Genomic DNA, 17,755 nt, shown 5'->3' on the forward strand with positions numbered 1-17,755 from the left:
GCAAACTGAGACTATCATATTAATACTAATTTACCTTATATTTCCCCTTTTTAAGCTGTGTATCTGTTACTTGTTAAATTTGTGCAGCAGTACAAGTACTAACAGAATAAAGCTGACCCAGCACTTCGAGATGATAGCAAAAGACTATGGAACAGACAAAAATTGAACTTAATAATGGACCACAGGCTTAGCTGGAGAGCCACTCTCTTTAAACCTTTCTGTTGTTCAAATCTGGCTAAACGGATTTTGAAACTGATTTTTAGTAGTCACTCACTCCCTCCAATATGGGACCAGACCAATAACCCAAGATAAGTCCATCCTGGCACCATGGAACAATCAAAACCGAATTACAGGATGATTTATTAGCAGTGCTTTTAGATAAATGTCTTGATTAAAATTGGGAAATATCAAAGTTGTTGACATCAAAATGGACTCATTCATATTTTTAAAAAGTGACAAATTGAGCTGGGCATGGTGGCTCATACCTGTAATCCCAGTGACTTGGGAAGCTGAGATAGGAGGATCACTTGAGGCCAGGAGTTTGAAGCTGCAGTGAGCTATGATTGTGCCACTGCACTTCAGCCTGTGTTGACAGAATGTGACACCATCTCAAAGCAAACAAACAAGAGAAACACCTGACAAATAGAGCTGGGGAAGGTCATGAAGTGGAGTGGGAGATTAATAAATGCCTTATAACAAGAACTATCACAAAAGGGTCTGCAAAAACCAGAACTTTTCACAAAGGCCATTGCAATCTTAACACAAAAAATATTTCTGCAAGGACATCTGCCCAGGATTTGCCTGTCCAATCTCAGACTGACACCATAGCCAAGGTTCATTGTCTCAAAACAAGTAATCCTCTTCATTTTTTGTTTTAAAGCCCTTGTCTTTCTTGACCAGGCACGGTGACTCACACCTGTAATTCCAGCACTTTGGGAGGCTGAGGCGGGCAGATCACTTGAGGCCAGGAGTTCGAGACCAGCCAGGGCAACATGGCGAAACCCCGTGTCTACTAAAAATACAAAAATTAGGCATGGTGTGTGTGCTTGTAGTCCCAGCTATTTAGGAAACTGAGGCAGAAGAATTGAGAATTGCTTCAACCTGAGAGGCAGAGGTTACAGTGAGCCATGATCATGCCACTGCACTCCAGCCTGGACAACAGAGCAAGACTCTCTCGCAAAAACTAAAACCAAAACCAAAACCAAAATAAACCCCTTTGTCTTTCTTTACTTCTCTCAGTATGCACAAATTTTACGATGGCATGCATACTCCCATTACAATGCCCTGTTCCTGAATAAATATTATTTTTAAGAAAACCTCTCTGTCTTTGTTATGTAGATTTACAATGTGATGATGGAAACAAAAGTTAGAGTGATGTACTTTTAAGAGGGAGGAAGGGACCATGGGCCAATGAATGCAGGTTGCCTCTAGAGGTTGGAAAAGGCAAGGAAACAGTCTTCCTTAGAGTCTGCGGACAGAATGCCACACAGTAATACCTTAGTTTTAGGACTTTTGATCTTCAGAACTGTAAGATAATACATTTTTGTTGTTTTAAGCCGTAAGTTTGTGATAATTTGTTACATTGGCAATATGCATATATACATATGACAACATGTGTCTCTATTACCCTCTTAATAAAAGTTATTTGTCTCCAATTCTATTATAAATAAAGCTACAATAAAATTTTTCTCTATGCAGAGGCAAACATTAGATGGCAAAAAGTGTTACAAAGAAAAATGAACCACAGAGATGGTTAGGGATTTCAAGCCATTAGAGATATGTATAATTTATTTTGGTAATTGTTTAATAACTTGCTTTTCAGAAACAACAACAACAACAATAATAATAATATCTGAATTTTGGTATTTGCCAATTTCCATGTTGTAAATACATGTACCATCACCAGTCTCTAGCTACCAACATAATACTACTGAACACAGAGCTGGGATGAGATATCAGATTCTGCACATGACTGAATATGTGTATGTATGTGTGTACATGAGCTTCTAGGCATATACGTAGTTACATGTGTTTATACTGTAAACAGAAGATTTCTCTGATACTTGTCAGAGCAAAAACCTGAAAGAGGTGATGAAGCCACCTATGCAGATAAATGGGAAAAGCATTCTTTTTTTCTTTTTTCTTTTGAGACAAAGTCTCACTATGTGGCCCAAGCTGGAGTATACTGGTGCCATCTCCGCTCAGTGCAACCTCTGCCTCCCGGGTTCAACCAATTCTCCTGCCTCAGCCTCCTGAGTAGCTGGGATTACAGGTGTGCACCACCATGCCCAGCTAATTTTTGTATGTTTAGTAGGGACAGGGTTTCACCATGTTTGCCAGGATGGTCTTGAACTCCTGACCTCAGGTGATCCGCCCACCTTGGCCTCCCAAAGTGCTGGGATTACAGGCGTGAGCCACCCTGCCTGACCAAAAAGCATTCTTAGCAGAGAGAATAGTTAGTGCAAACACCTGATGGGTGTGTGAGTATGTTGTGCTGCATGTACTTGAGGTCTGTCTGAAATATCTTAGTCTGTTTGGGGTGATATAACAAAAATAACATAGATTGGGGGGCTTATTGTCTAAGTTAATTTTCTCTTGCAATTACAGAATGCTTAAAACTGGGTAATCTATAAGAAATGAACTTTATTTTTTTTCAATTATGGAGGCCAGGAAGTTAAAGGTGAAGGGGCTGCATCTGGTGAGGGCCTTCTTGCCAGTGGGGGCTTTCTGCAAATTCCTGAGATGGTGCATGGTATCACATCGTGAGGAGGCTGAGCATGCTAATGTGTTAGCTCAGGACTCTCTTCCTCGTCCTATAAAGCCACAGTTCCCGTTCCCCTCCCATGATATCCCATTAATCCATTGACTCATGGAGGGATTAAATCATTCATAAAGACATAACCCTCGGGACCCAATCACCTCCTAAAGACCTCACCTCTCAATACTGCCACAGTGTGGATTAAGTTTCAGTGTGTTTTAAAGGGAACATTCAAACGATAGCACTTATAAACAACAGAAATTTGTTTTTCACAGTTCTGAAGGATGGAAAGTCTGAGATCATGGTGCCAGCAAAGTCAGGTTCTGGTGAGGGCCCTCTTTTGGGGTTCCTAGATGGTGTGCCTTCTAGCTATGTTCCCAGCTGGTGGAAAAGGGAATGCAGTCCTCTGGGACCTCTTTTATAAGGAAATTAATCCCATTTATGAGGACTCTGCTCTCCACTCACGACATAATCATCTCCCAAAGCCCTTACCTCTTAATATTAGCATATTGATGATTAGATTTCAAAATATGAATTTTGGGGGGACAAAAACATCTGGACCATTGAATCTATTAAGGAGACTAACACAGTTGGTGGAGAGTGAGTTGCTCCATTGTAGAAGATAAGAAAGTTAATTATATATTTGTAAGTGCATGTGCATTTGTAGGGGGCAGGTAAGGCCTCAGGTCATTATAGGGACTTTGTTTTTGATTTTAAGGGAGACAGGAAACAACTAGTGAAGCCTGAGATGACATAATCTGAATTAAATTTAGCTCTTTTGTTGAGAAAGAATAGAAACAGATTGAGACACTCTCAGGAGGATATTGCAATAAGCCATGTGAATGATGGTGTCTAGGCCAAGTGCAGCAGCAGTGGAAGTGGTGAGATGTGGAGAAATACAGGGGAGTATTATGATGATCAATGCACAATGGGCTACAGGAGGGAAGATAAGGCATAGAGTGGGGTGGCAGGGCTGTGGGGGTGTGGTGAGAGGAACTGGAAAAGATAGGACAGTAGTCCCAGTAGCATCGAAGAATTGTTGGAGGGAGTAAGTTCAAAAGATAGAAGATACGGTTGAAGAGAGACAACTAAATTGAAAGTGGCAGATCAAACCGAAGGTAAGGTATTTAGTAATGACACCACCTAGGGTATGACCACAGGCGTGAATAACTCAAGGGTGTAGGAGAAGATGATCGGCAGAGAGGAGGTCTTAGAAATGGGAGGTCAGATAGCAGAATGATCATTTGTGTGGGTGAGATCACAATAATATAATATTGAGATCTCAACAGAGATAGTATTAGAGATAATTATAATTAAAATCACAGCGGATCTCAAAGATTGGTCCGCAGACTAGCAAATGCCAATGTCCCTGACTTGTTAGAATTGCAAATTTTTGAGTATCCCCTAGATCTAGTGAATGAGAAACTCTGGGAGCCGAGCCCTGCAAAGAGTAGTTTAAAAAGTCCCCCAGGTGATTTTGATGCACATTAAGGTTTGATAACTATTAATACTTCTATAGTAGGACAGATGATAGATAAATTAACAGCTTGAAGAAGTAACAAAAATTCAATAAGTTAGCATTAAACTACACCTGAAAGTTGTTGCAAGGTTAAGTGAGAGGAACCTTAAAATTAAAGGGAGCAGCATTTGTAAAGAAAAGCTAGAATCATGAAAAGACCTAAGGTAAGATCAAATGAAATTATGTAGAAGTGTAAAATTCTTAACTGTTAGTATCTGAAAATCATGCATTCCTTGCTAGGAAGGCATTGCATTGGTGCTTTAGGAATCCTGATAAAACGCCACAAACTTCTGTTCATTGGTATTAGGGACAGAATAGAGTGAGTGCTTGAAGAACTGCCTTGCCTTACCAATCTATCTCTCCACAACTTCCAATCATCTCTAGGGAACCTAGCAGAAATAGTTTCACAGAGCAAAAGTTATAATACAGAATGTGATGAAAGGAGGAGGCCGACTCTTAATGACGTCAGGTATTCCCGGGACCCGCCCACCGTGGGCGTTTTCCACCTACAGCCAGGCGCCTCCGGGGGCGGGGCTTGCTCAGGGTTAACGTCACTACTGAGCGACGGGCGCGTTCCGTTGGCGGTGGATTCGAAAGTTCTGACCCGGGTTTCTCTGCCTCAAGAAGCGTAAGAGGGACCGGATTGTTCTCGCTGGCCCAGTGTCCCCGGAGTTTGTGTGCGATACAGAGAGCACCTCCGAAGCTGAGGCAGCTGGTACTTGACGGAGAGGATGGCGCTGTCGACCATAGTCTCCCAGAAGAAGCAGATAAAGCGGAAGGCTCCCCGTGGCTTTCTAAAGCGAGTCTTCAAGCGACAGAAGCCTCAACTTCGTCTGGAGAAAAGTGGTGACTTACTGGTGAGATTCCATCCCTTCTCGGGCTGGGAATGGGGCACGGGAGAGGTAAGGGCAATAACCTCCAGCCTTTGTTTTTCCGCCCCGAGCCAATTTATAGCTCTTTCAGGCCCATGTTTAAGGCAGTTCCAGCAATGACAGGTTACGTATGCCCTACCCTGGCATGTCAGTTCATATTCCTGGAGCTCAGTTGTACCGGGCCGCGCCGAAACGTAAATATCTGGATCTTCTTAAAGGGAGGCTCTTGGTCACGTGAGCTTAACGTACAGTTACTGCTTACAGTTTTTAAATATTGCTGTTTAGGGACACAATCTGGCACCGTGATTAATGTACTTGCAAAGGGTATGAAAGATTCACCCTTTAAAAAATAGATTTTGGAATTCAGTCTGTGCCATTTTTATTTAGCTATTGTAAAAGGCATTGCTCACATGCCTTTTAAGGGCCTCCCTTCTTGCCTCCCTCCCTTGCCTCCCTCCGTCTCTCCTCTATTTACGCATTTAACCAAACATGTTGCCCTATTTCCTCTAGGTTAGGGTGCTTACTAAAGGACCCTGATGGGAAAGTTTATTTGTAGGAATAATGCTCTCAACTGTTAATTCATTTTGCTAGACAAATAATAGAACACCTAGTCAGTTTTTAAGCTAGACTACTAAAGCCTGCTTATCTGACTCATAATACCTGAAGCATAATATTCTCCTAATAAGAAGCCACAATCAACCCACTGTATAATAATGTTTCTGTCTTGAAATAAATTCAGTTTGTGTGTTGAATGCTTGGAACACATATTCCTCTGGCACAATGAACGCTGTTTCTCTAGGTTTAAACCACAGGAGGCATGTTCGGTATCTTGTCCTTGGCTCTTTGAGTAAAGGAGCCATTACAAATGGACACATAATTTCCAGGAGATCAAGGTACAGAATTGTGGATAATAAGAGCATACTGCATGAATAGTCTTGGGAATGCATCATCCTAGCTGTTCTTAAACGACATTGGTTTTTCTACCTCCTCTTTACTCTTTTACTTCCCGGAGTTCTCCACTGCTACTGTATCTGTTTCTTCCTTTTTGCTAAACTGCTATAGAATTATCGCCACTTTTCTCCATATTTGGTCTCTGAAGCCAAAACACAACAAAAATACATTTTCCCCCAGAAAAGTATTACTTCAATCTTCTGCCCTTCTTTTTTGTTACTTTCTTAAATCCTGTGAGAAGAGGCAATACAGGCTGTCTTGTGCTTCGACCCCAATTAACTACCCCATGCTGGTGATAGAGGTGGCACAAATGAACGGAATTAAAATAAAATTCACTTGCAAAACATTTTTACGTAGTATATTATGGAGCTTTCACTGGGGCTTCTAAATGGAGGGAGAGGAAATGTACCTGATCAAAGATATCCAGGAGACTACCAACTGGTGCAAATTGCTTAGTCGAAATTTCTCAAGTAGTTAGCATCCTCCCACATCTACCCCTTTCTTCTTCCGAAGAACCCATGGACAGAGGAGCTCCATAGTGCGGTGAGATCCAGGTGGCATGGGAAAGTGGGTGAGTTGAAATTTCAAGCGGTTGCATTGATGGGGTATAGAGTGTTCTTTTGGTCACTAGCTTTTCCCAGGTAGTATGCTCGTCGTCTTTGGCTTTCATTAAACAGTTCCCCTTCACTGTCTGGTATATGGCATAGTTTATAGCTTTCTGCTCACCTTTGACACTTCATAATCTTACCCAGTTCAATGAGTTATCAGAAAGTTCAATGAGTTAGCATTAAACTACACCTGAAAGTTATTCCAAGGTTAAGTGAGAGGAACCTTAAAATTAAAGGGAGCAGTATTTGTAAAGAAAAGCTAGAATCATGAAAAGACCTAAGGTAAAATCAAATGAGATTATGTGGAAGTGTAATTCACTTGCATCCCACATCATCCACAAAGTTTTCTGTAGTTAAGGCAGTTAGTTTTGATCGGTTCTTTTTTCTGAACTTGGACAGCAGTAAGAGTATACATCATACAATTGAGCTGCTGGGACTCTTAACACTGTTGTCTAGGAGTTTCATATGTTGATGCCTCCTAGTGCAGTATGCAGCTTCTTGAGGAGAGTGAGTAGCTCCTTTTTTGTCTCCCATTATCTTTAACACAAAATTAATCTACTTTTATGCTGCATTTGTACATGATGTTTCTTTTGCTTGAAGAAGTCTTCCCTCTACTTGGCAACCTACAATTTTTTCAAAATCCAGTTCATATGTTACTTCAGTGAAGCTTTCCTTAATGTCCTTAGAAAGGATCAATCTTATCCTTCTTTCCATCATCTGTTGTCACCCATTTGCCTTTTTCATTATGGGTTTGATTATCCTACTAGTCTGGGAACTTGAATTTGGAAATTTTTGTATTCCTGGTGTTTTGCATAATAGCTTCAACATTCTGAGTCTACAATTAATTTTGTAAATGCAACTGTATGTGGATTGATGTTATTTCTAGCATTTTATTTATAATTTCTTTGTATTATTTTATCATTCTTCACTAGCTTTTTGTTATTTTGTTTGTTTTATGCCTTATTTGATTGTTTAGCCCCAGGGATGATACTAGGGAGAGAGTTAACATGTTGAATGTAAAGAAATGCTGTGCAAATATCTGGGTGCTTATAGTTCATGTAAAATTCAAAAGTGCTATGACAAAGGGAGGAGGAAGTCAGACTGGCCCAGTCTTTCTGTCAACTGAGACTGTAATAAGTATTTCTTTATAAATTTTCCTTTGATTTATTTTTAAGCAAGCGGATTTTTAAAAGTAACTTACTGATGGAATAGCTTACCTTTTTCAAGTTAGAATGCCTAGCTAATACCCTAAAACTAACTTTTGTTCTGACCATTTTAATATAAACCTTAGTGCATTGGAGTAAGGTTGCTTGAAAGCATATCGGTTACTTGAAAAAATTTCTGTGAGATCTGAAAAAGTAATACTAATTTGTCTCAGTATCTGTATTAGGGTTCGCTAGAGGGACAGAACTAATAGGATAGATGTGTATATGAAGTGGAGTTTATTAAGGAGTATTGACTCACACAGTCACAAGGTGAAGTCCCACAATAGGCCATCTGCAAGCTGAGGAGCAAGGAAGCCAGTTCCAGTCCCAGTCCCAAAACCTCAAAAGTAGGGAAGCCGACAATGCAGCCTTCACTCTGTGGCTGAAGGCCCTAGAGCCACTGGTAAATAAGTGGTGTAAGTCCAAGAGTCCAAAAGCTGAGGAACTTGTAGTCTGATGTTCAAAGGCAGGAAGCATCCAGCACGGGAGAAAGATGAAGGCTGGAAGACTCAGCAAGTCAAGTACTTTCACATTCTTCTGCCTGCTTTATTCTAGCCATGCTGGCAGCTGATTAGATGGTGCCCACCCAGATTGAGGGTGGGTCTGCCCAGTCCACTGACTCCAATATTATTTTCCTTTGGCAACACCCTTACAGTCACACCCAGGAACAATACTTTTCATCCTTCAGTCAAGTTGACACTCAGTATTAACCATCACAATATCCATGGCTCATGACCATGAAGAGGAAAGGGTATTCCATCTAGGTTAGTGAATTAAGTCTTAAGACAGTGTGGTTTAATCAAATCTGATTTGTAAAAAAACTTTTTTTGCCTTATTTGGGGAGATGTGGTGGGGTCTTCATGCAATAATAATTATTAGCTACCTACTATGTATTAAAAAATATGTTAAGGGACACTGGGGATAGAGTGTTGAAAAGGCTAGGCATAATTCGTGTCCTTAGAGTACACTGAGGAAGACAGCTAAGTGAGAAATTACAGCATGATGTAGTCTATGCAGTGATAGGAAGTTCAGAGTGCTGTGGATCAATATAACCTTACATCTTGGGGGAAGCTGGACTTTTCAGAGAAGTCTATAAACAAGTAGGATGCCTAGAGGCAAGGTTGCATTTGAATTCTCAAAGAAATTCAAAAGGCCTAGTGTAGAACTGGAAGCTTAGAACAGTGAGAGGTGAAACTAGAACCCCAGTCAAGTGGGATTTAGTGTTAAGGAATTTGGAATTTATGCTGAGGGTATCTGGAAGCTATTTACCTTTAGAAGTACAAAGTATAGATTAACAAATGAAATTGTGCCATATTATGGGGTGTTTTTGCTACCAAAATAAATGGGCTATCATTGAAAGTTTAAAAAATAATTGGCACAGTATAATGTAAATAATTGGTATTGGGTTGCTTTACCTCGGAGTTCTTGTGAGAATCAAAGAAGATAGTGCATCAAAAATGTACCAAAAGAGTGTCCACCTTTTATAGATTGTTCATCTTGTTTAAATTCCCAAACCTCTGTTTTCTCCACATATCACTAGAACATTATTAAACACCTATATAACAATCTATTAAAGATTTCTGCATTATAGAAAGCATTAAAACACCATATTACTAGTTATTTAACATTTGATGAACTGTGGGAGAGTGTTCAGTACACAAGATAGTGAATATTAAGTATTGTGTATAAATTGTTCTTCTAACTGCAAAGATCACTTGCCATGATGTAAATAACAAAATAAATCATGTTAAAGACACTATCTAATTGGATCTAAGTTGGTAGTGCCCTCAGGTACCTGGCAGAAGCAAAGGATGGGGAAGATATGTCCAATAATATAAATAAAAGTACTACATATGATCCTAGATTGGAGACTGAGATACAACTTTAGCTCACTTCACATTGTCTTCTGCTTGGATTACATGTACTTTAACTTTTTTCCAAAGAATGTGCTTGTAGATTAGGACTTTTGTTGCTTTGGATGGTGATTTTGAGTAAAATACTTAACAAAATGTTATTTTATATGACATATCAGCGCTTGTTTATACATATATGTAATCAGATAATATTGATATATTATCTGATGATGAGTACATATGTTTTGCTTATGTAGAGCTTGTTTCTGTAAGAATGTACAAGAAAGTGTCAGCAGTGGTTGATTGGGGGATGAGATGGGGAATAGACTTATTTTTGATAGTCTATCCTTTTATAAACTTTGTTGTTTTATATTTTTAAAATAATTATAGACTCAAAAGAAGGTGCAAAAATAGTACACAGTTTCCATGTATCCTTTACCCAGCTTCCCACACTTCTCATATCTTACATAACTAGAGTTTTTTTATAGACTTTTAAATTTTTCAGTCTGCTTATATTACCTACTTTAAATAATTTTTTAAAAGAGGCTTGAAGATTATTAATAGTAAGTATGGTTATTTTATGATAGTTGTTGGATGACAAATAACTTGACCTTTGTGCATACACTTTTCAATTTAGCAGACTTAAACAATTTCAACTATTAACATGTTTTTAAACAAATATTTCAAATTAAATATATCTGTTTAAAAATCTTTGACCTCAGATTGTAGAATAATAACCTAAAATGTAGTTGTTGGTATGTTTTGATTTAAAAATTTCTGGAAATTTTAAATTATGTTATAAATTAAAATCCATTTGGAATGAGAAGCAGGAATATTTGTTACTAAGTGAATCTTACATACATTTTGATATGTAATGATGCTTTACAAAATGGCCTTTGGTCTGCCTTGCATAGCTTGTTTTATGTATTGCAGTGACCAAGTCTCTCTGCAGGGAATCTAAGAGGGACTGAATTCTATGTAATTTTAAATAGACTTAATTTAGTTAATCACAATGGTAAATAGTATAACAATACATTTTGAGATAATTAATTTTTAAAAATCATTATTTCAGTGCATCAGTATTTGAACTTAAAAATCCACTTGGATTTTCTGTTTTAAAGGTCCATCTGAACTGCTTACTGTTTGTTCATCGATTAGCAGAAGAGTCCAGGACAAACGCTTGTGAGAGTAAGTGTAGAGTCATTAACAAGGAGCATGTACTGGCTGCAGCAAAGGTAAAATCCAGATTTCTTTTCTTGAGCAAGAATTAAACTTCAAAATTACCACTCGTTTCATCACCTCTCCTTGATTTGTATACCTTACTCAACTTTGTTGATTGAGTCGATATTTGGCCTTTTATGAGTTAATTATTTTAATTAAGGAGTTAGATTTCCTCCATATGTATATTATTGATTTCCAATGGTAATATTAATGGCCACTGCTTTAGAGGAAACATTCATGTTCCTACAGACTGCTAATCTGTAGACGGAGAAGATATATCACCTTGAAATTTATCAAAACTTACTTTCTTCTTGATCGTTTAAAATTATCCTAATTACCTCATTGTATTAGTCCATTTTCACACTGCTATAAAGAAATACCCAAGACTGTATGGGTTATTTATGAAGGAAAGAGAATTCACTCACTGTCAGAAGAACAGCATGGGGGAAACCACCCCCACGATCCAATCACCTCCCTTTCTCGACATGAAGGGATTACAATTCGAGATGAGATTTTGGTGGGGACACAAAGCCAAACCATATCACTATTTGATTTCTTTTAACTTTGTTTTGGCAGAGGTTGCAGTGTGCCGAGATGGCACCATTGCACTCTAGCCTGGGCAACAAGAGCAAAAGTGCGTCTCAAAAAAAAAAAGAAAAAAAAATATATAAGTAGAGATGATTGCTTTTTACTGTTATTTTTATGTAATGTTAAGAATATGTTGTCTACGGCGCAATTTTCCAGATATGTTCCTGAAAATGTTATTTCCAAATGATGTTAATCAAGGCCCTACCTTAAACGCTTCTGTGGTCAAATAAGTGTAGATAACCTGGCATACTGTACTTCCTTGATTAGTCACAGTATTATTGTAGAACTTGTTTCTATAAGAATATGTAAGAAACTGGCAACCACAGTTGACTGGGGATGATAGAGGAGAGAAACTTATTTTTGACAGTCTACCTTTTTGTAGACGTTTTTGTTTTAAATTTATTTTAAAATAAGAAGGCACAAAAAATAGTTTAGAGTTCCCATGCACCCTGTGTCCAGTTTCTCATAATCCTGATGTCTTATGTAACTATAGTTTTATAAAGTTATGAAAGGCCAAGAGAGAAATACAGCAGTAAGGAAACCTGTTGAACTCCGTTTAGTATTTTGTAAGCTTATTTGAGTACATAATATACTCAGCATTTTGTAAATTCATTTGACTATTCAAACTTTCTTTTGAAGTACACATGATGTTATCTTGTAGAACAGAGAAGTACTAACCTAGACACAGATTTATTTGATGGTCTTGTGGAAGTCTAGAAGTGTGCATGTCTTGGCATTTTCTAGGGATTTTAAATTATCTTGCAATTATAAACATTTCGACAAATTTCTAGACTGTTAAAGTCAATGTAAATATTTTTCTGCAGGAAAAACAAGGCTTAAGATATTGAAGAATATACACGTATTTTTTAAATTTAGGATTTGTATTAATAAACTGTAGGTTTATTTACTTAAAATCGTAGATAAGTTTTTTTTTTTTTAAAAAAACAGATATTCTGACTAATGCTGTCAGTCTTTTTACAACTAAAAATCTCCTTTTTTAAAAAATTTGTACCACAGGCCGGGCGCGGTGGCTCAAGCCTGTAATCCCAGCACTTTGGGAGGCCGAGACGGGCGGATCACGAGGTCAGGAGATCGAGACCATCCTGGCTAACACGGTGAAACCCCGTCTCTACTAAAAAAATACAAAAAACTAGCCGGGCGAGGTGGCGGGTGCCTGTAGTCCCAGCTACTTGGGAGGCTGAGGCAGGAGAATGGCGTAAACCCGGGAAGTGGAGCTTGCAGTGAGCTGAGATCCGGCCACTGTACTCCAGCTCGGGTGACAGAGCGAGACTCCGTCTCAAAAAAAAAAAAAAAAAAAAAAAAATTTGTACCACAGACTATATATTTTAAAAATAATCTACTTAACAAGTTGTTCAGCATAAGATGACTAGTTTTAGTCTCAAATGATTATAATTCCAGTCCAAATATAATAAATTTAATGTTGCAGTGGATTTGTCCTACTTTATAGTTGTGAAATGTCTGATTTATAATAGACTTTTTGAGTTTTAGAATATTGTTTAACTCCTTAACTGGTATTATGTAACTCCTAATTTAGATAACTAAATTGTATAAAAATTTCAAGTTCGAAACCATTAATCTGAACACTTTTGGCTTACAGTGGAAGAAATTAACATCAAGAGGTAACTAATAAAGCCAGGTTTTTAGAATCTAGGCATGTTTCATATTCATTGAGATAAGACTATTTTTAGAGAAATCTAAGACTATAAGACAAAAGATTCCCTAATCATCTTCCAAATTCGGTTTTATAAAGTAAGTCTTGCATAATATGCACCCAGGACTATTTAACTTTTTGTTAAGGAATGATGTTTTGTTTTTCATAGATATTATATTAATCTTATTTTTTCCCCTCTTACAGGTAATTCTAAAGAAGAGCAGAGGTTAGAAGTCAAAGAACATATTCTTGAAAGTTATTATGATGCCTTCTTTTGGGCGGTAACAGATCATAAAGACTTTTTTACACATCAATTAATTTGGGATTATTAAATATTGGCTATAACTGATGTGTGTGTTCGTATTTTTTTTCTGGCATGAAATATCTCAAGTAAATGCATAGGACTATTTAACTTTTATGGAAATTACTATTATTTTTATTTTAAATGTCCTCTAGTTCAGTTTGCTTTTGTTTTGTTGCTATTACAAATATTTTATGTATCAAAAATGAAATCTTAACTATATTAAATACTTTAAAAATGTACTTCTTAGAATTACGTTTATATATTTAGATTTAGCCACAGTTAACTATGGAATTTAACCTCTGAAGAAAGACAAATGCAGTCAAATCTAGGTGCACTTTCAATATTTTAACTTTTAATGTCTTTGCAAAGCAAAGCAATCTACTTTTACATTATGCCAGTAGTAATGTTATAATTTCTCAACTGGACAATGATAAACATCAGGTAGGTTTTTCAAAACCTCTCTCCCTCCCAAAATCAAAATAATAGAAATTATGGAGCAAATGACTTATTTTCTTCAGGTCTCATGGATTTAATAGATAATTTTTCCCCCTAAATAAGATAATTTAGAAATTTATTGTATATCATCAAATAGTTATTACTTTTAACTTGTTATTTAGAAATAATTATAGATTTCAACATGTAGTTGCAAAGATAGTACAGAGAAATCCCATGTACGGTACACCCAGTTCCCCCAGTGGTTACATATTACGTGACTATAGTATAATATCAAAACCAGGAATGTCATATAGGTACAGTGTACGTGTGGTTCTGTTGCCATTTTATGGTGTAGATTTGTTTAACCACTACTGTAATTAGAAATGTTTCATTACCAAAAAGATCTCCTTGTGCTATCCTTTTACAATTACACCTTGTTTAAAATGTGTCCTACCCTAGCACCATTCCTAAACCCTGGCAACCATGAACTCTTCTCCGTCTATAGTCTATACTTTTGTCATTTTGAGAATATCATATGAACGGAATCATACAGGAAGTGACCTTTGGGCATTGGATTTTTTTCTTAATTTGTTACATGTATCAGTAGTTTGTTCCATTTTATTACTGAGTAGTATTCTGTAGTATGGAAGTACCACAGTTTGCATAACTATTCACTTAAATTGAGGGGCATTTTGGTTACTTACAGTTTTGGTTATTACAAATTGTTGTGAAGGGTCATCTGCAGGATTTTATATGGACATAAATTTTAATTTCCCTGGGAGAAATGCCTGGGAGTTTTATTCTGAGTTCATGGTGAGTATAGGCCTAGTTTTTATTTATTTTTATTTTTTTAAGAGACTGGATCTTGCTGTGTCGCTTAATCTGGAGTGTGGTGGTGTGATCATAACTCATTGCAGTCTCAAACTCCTGGGCTCAAGTTATCCTCCTGCTTTAGCCTCCCGAGTAGCAGGGATCACAGGTGCAACTTGCTGTGCTCAGTTGGCTCAGGTTTAATTTTTTAAAAAGAAATGGCCAAATGATTTTCCAGGGTGGCTGTACCATTTTACATTTCCATTAGCAGTGTATGAGAAATCCACTTTCTTAATATTCTCACAAATATTTGGTAATGTTACTATTTTTTAGTTTAGCTGTTCTGACAAGAATATGTAGAATTGTGGTTTTAATTTGCATTTTCCTGATGACTGATGTCTTAGTTTAGGCTGCTATAGTGAAATACCATGCACTGAATAGCTTATAGATAACATAAATTTTTTTCTCACAGTGTTGGTGGGCCAAAAGTCTGAGATCGTGGTGCCAGCATGGTCAGGTTCTGGTGAGGGTCCTCTTCTGAATTTCAGACTGCTAACTTCTCCTTCTATCCTCATATGGAGGAAAGAAGGCCAGAGAGCTCTCTGCCTCTTTTTAAAGGACATTAATCTCATTTATGAGGACTTTATTCTCATGACCTAATTACCTCCCAAAGGTCGTACCTCCTAATACCATCACACCGGTAATTAGATTTCAACATAAGAATTTTGGGGGACACATTTAGTCCATAATAGCTGATGATGAACTTATTTTCATATGCTTATTTGCCATCTGTATATTGACTTACACATTTTTATACTGTAATGACATCTAAGGGAAAGAATACCTGTGTGGTCAGTCTTGTACAGAAAGCCTCATGGATTCATAGTTCAGCATAATATAGTAATATATATAATATATGTTACTAAATTAGTAATTTTTTAAAGCATTAATGTGAAAAAAGTTAAATCTTATTTGTCATGTAAGTATACATGTTTAACATAAAATTATATTCTGAACAAAAATAGTTATAGATAAATAGGACTTCTCAAGAAGTCAAATTTACATTTTTGAAAAATTTGAAAAAAAACACACAACTAGAATATGTAGTTAATGCTGAATAGTTCTGTAAATGTAATTAATATCAAAATGTTATTTTTCCTTTAAGAGCTGGACTAGGGAATTTTGGTTTTAGGGTGGTTAGAACTAATGTGCTCAGAAGTAATGTCTTTTTTTTTTTTTTTTAAATGATGTTTTCCCCATCTTTTCTATCTTTTATATAGTGATAGATCATCATAATTATGCAGTTAATCCCACCGCCTTGTCCCTGAAACAGGCAAGGTGGAAAGGGGAGAGAGAGAGAGAGATTTTGTGTGTGTGTGTGTGTGTGTGTGTGTGTGTGTGTGTGTATGTAAGTGGAGTAAGATGAGGGAAGTTGGTAGAGTCAGTAGAAGTAGGTGATGGTATCCGTGTGATACCACACAGCCAAAAGCCTCCTTTTGGAGGCTTTCTTGTAGGTAGGAATTTTGCTGTTTTGGTAAAAAATTATAACTCCGGCATTTTCATGTTGGGGAGTTAGAGACTGAACTAAACCAAAGTCAATATGAGGATAGTAAAAGTGATACGATAAATGTATTGGCTTGTTTTCTATATTGTCTGGGATGTTTATATGCTACATATGTCCCTACTTGAGTTAGAAAAGATAAAGAGAATCTAGAATGTGGAGTTCATTAGAGGTGGGGAAAGATGTGTTTGTTAGATTAACTGAATGTTGAAGAGAGTGAGACCTTGAACAAGTAATTTAACTGGAGCCTCAGTTTCCCCATGTGTACATTTAGTAACTACTGTTTTTGGCCACATATTTTCCTTTTTGGGAAAATCAGGATGACTTCAGTTTTGACTTCATGATTTTGGGTGATCTATATGTCAACTGTGGGTTTCATTTTTACTTTAAAATCCTCAACCTCATTTTAGGTCTCGATTGCTGAGCATGAGATGGGTATGAGACCTTAAGATGGATATTTAGTTCTTCCTCCTCAGTATTTTAATCTTGACAATCAATATAGTACCTTGTGGCTCTAGATAAGTTTAATAACAGTATACTCCCTAGATTAGTGGCTTTCAAGCTTTACTAAGCTTCAAAATCACCTGGAAGGTTTGTTAAAATACAGATTGCTCATGGGGATTCTGATTCTACTTAGGTGGGAGCTGAGAATCTGTATTTCTAGCAGGTACCCAGGTGATGCTAGTGTTGCCATCCAGGGGCCATGCTTTTGAGAACAACTGCTCTAGATCACAGGTTGGCAATATTTTTGTAAATAAAGCTTTATTGGAACACAGGCACACATGTGCTGCTTATCTGTGGCTGTTTTCATACTACAACTTAGGGTAGTGTTGAGTTGTTGCAGCAAATACTGTGTATCTTACAAGCCAAGTTACTTAGTATCTGCCCCTTTACAAAAGAAGTTTGCTGACCCCTGTTAGATAATTCTTGTCCTATCCTCTGTATTTTGCTTTTACTTGAGCCAAACTGGCAAAAGAGGGATTGCTACTCCAGAGGCTACTTTTTGTTTATATTAGCTACATTGAAGTATGACACTTCTTCTGATTGGATTTAGTGAGGGATAGAGTTTTGACATACTCCAGTTATCACCAGCAAAACAACTATTTACATTGTTTTCTTGAGATATTATCATCTCTAATCCATGTTGCTTGTATTTCCTTTTTGAAGGAATCTACCTTACTGAGACTTGGCATTTCCTGTTTCCAACTAGCTATAAGAGTTTTGTTTGGTTAGCATTTGTATGATATATATCTTCCATCATGATACTTACAAACATCCTGCATTCTTTAAAGTGTGTCTCATAATCAGTGTATATTCGGGTTTTGTGTTTTCATCTTATCTGTTAGTCTTAGTAATTGGAATTTGCAGTCCATTTACATTTAATGTAATTAGTGCTAT

General features: G+C 37.1%; 1 protein-coding gene across 3 annotated transcripts; it reads left to right on the forward strand.

Moving 5' to 3' along the window:
* Positions 1-4,807: 4,807 nt before the first annotated feature.
* Positions 4,808-13,596, forward strand: CENPW (centromere protein W). 3 transcript variants are annotated; one of them, XM_015137300.3, is made up of 3 exons: positions 4,808-5,179; positions 10,888-11,001; positions 13,452-13,596. In XM_015137300.3, the coding sequence occupies exons 1-3, from the start codon at positions 5,009-5,011 to the stop codon at positions 13,476-13,478; spliced, it is 312 nt and encodes a 103-aa protein (XP_014992786.1). In that variant the 5' UTR covers positions 4,808-5,008; the 3' UTR covers positions 13,479-13,596. The 3 variants fall into 3 exon arrangements, with proteins under 3 accessions (XP_014992786.1, XP_028702634.1, NP_001180306.1); NM_001193377.1 differs by having other exon boundaries at positions 5,009-5,134; positions 13,452-13,478; XM_028846801.2 differs by lacking the exon at positions 13,452-13,596 and having other exon boundaries at positions 4,808-5,134; positions 10,928-11,005.
* The last annotated feature ends 4,159 nt before the right edge of the window (positions 13,597-17,755 follow it).

This window comes from Macaca mulatta, chromosome 4 (genome assembly GCF_049350105.2).
Source record: "Macaca mulatta isolate MMU2019108-1 chromosome 4, T2T-MMU8v2.0, whole genome shotgun sequence".
NCBI classification, from domain to species: Eukaryota; Metazoa; Chordata; class Mammalia; order Primates; family Cercopithecidae; genus Macaca; species Macaca mulatta.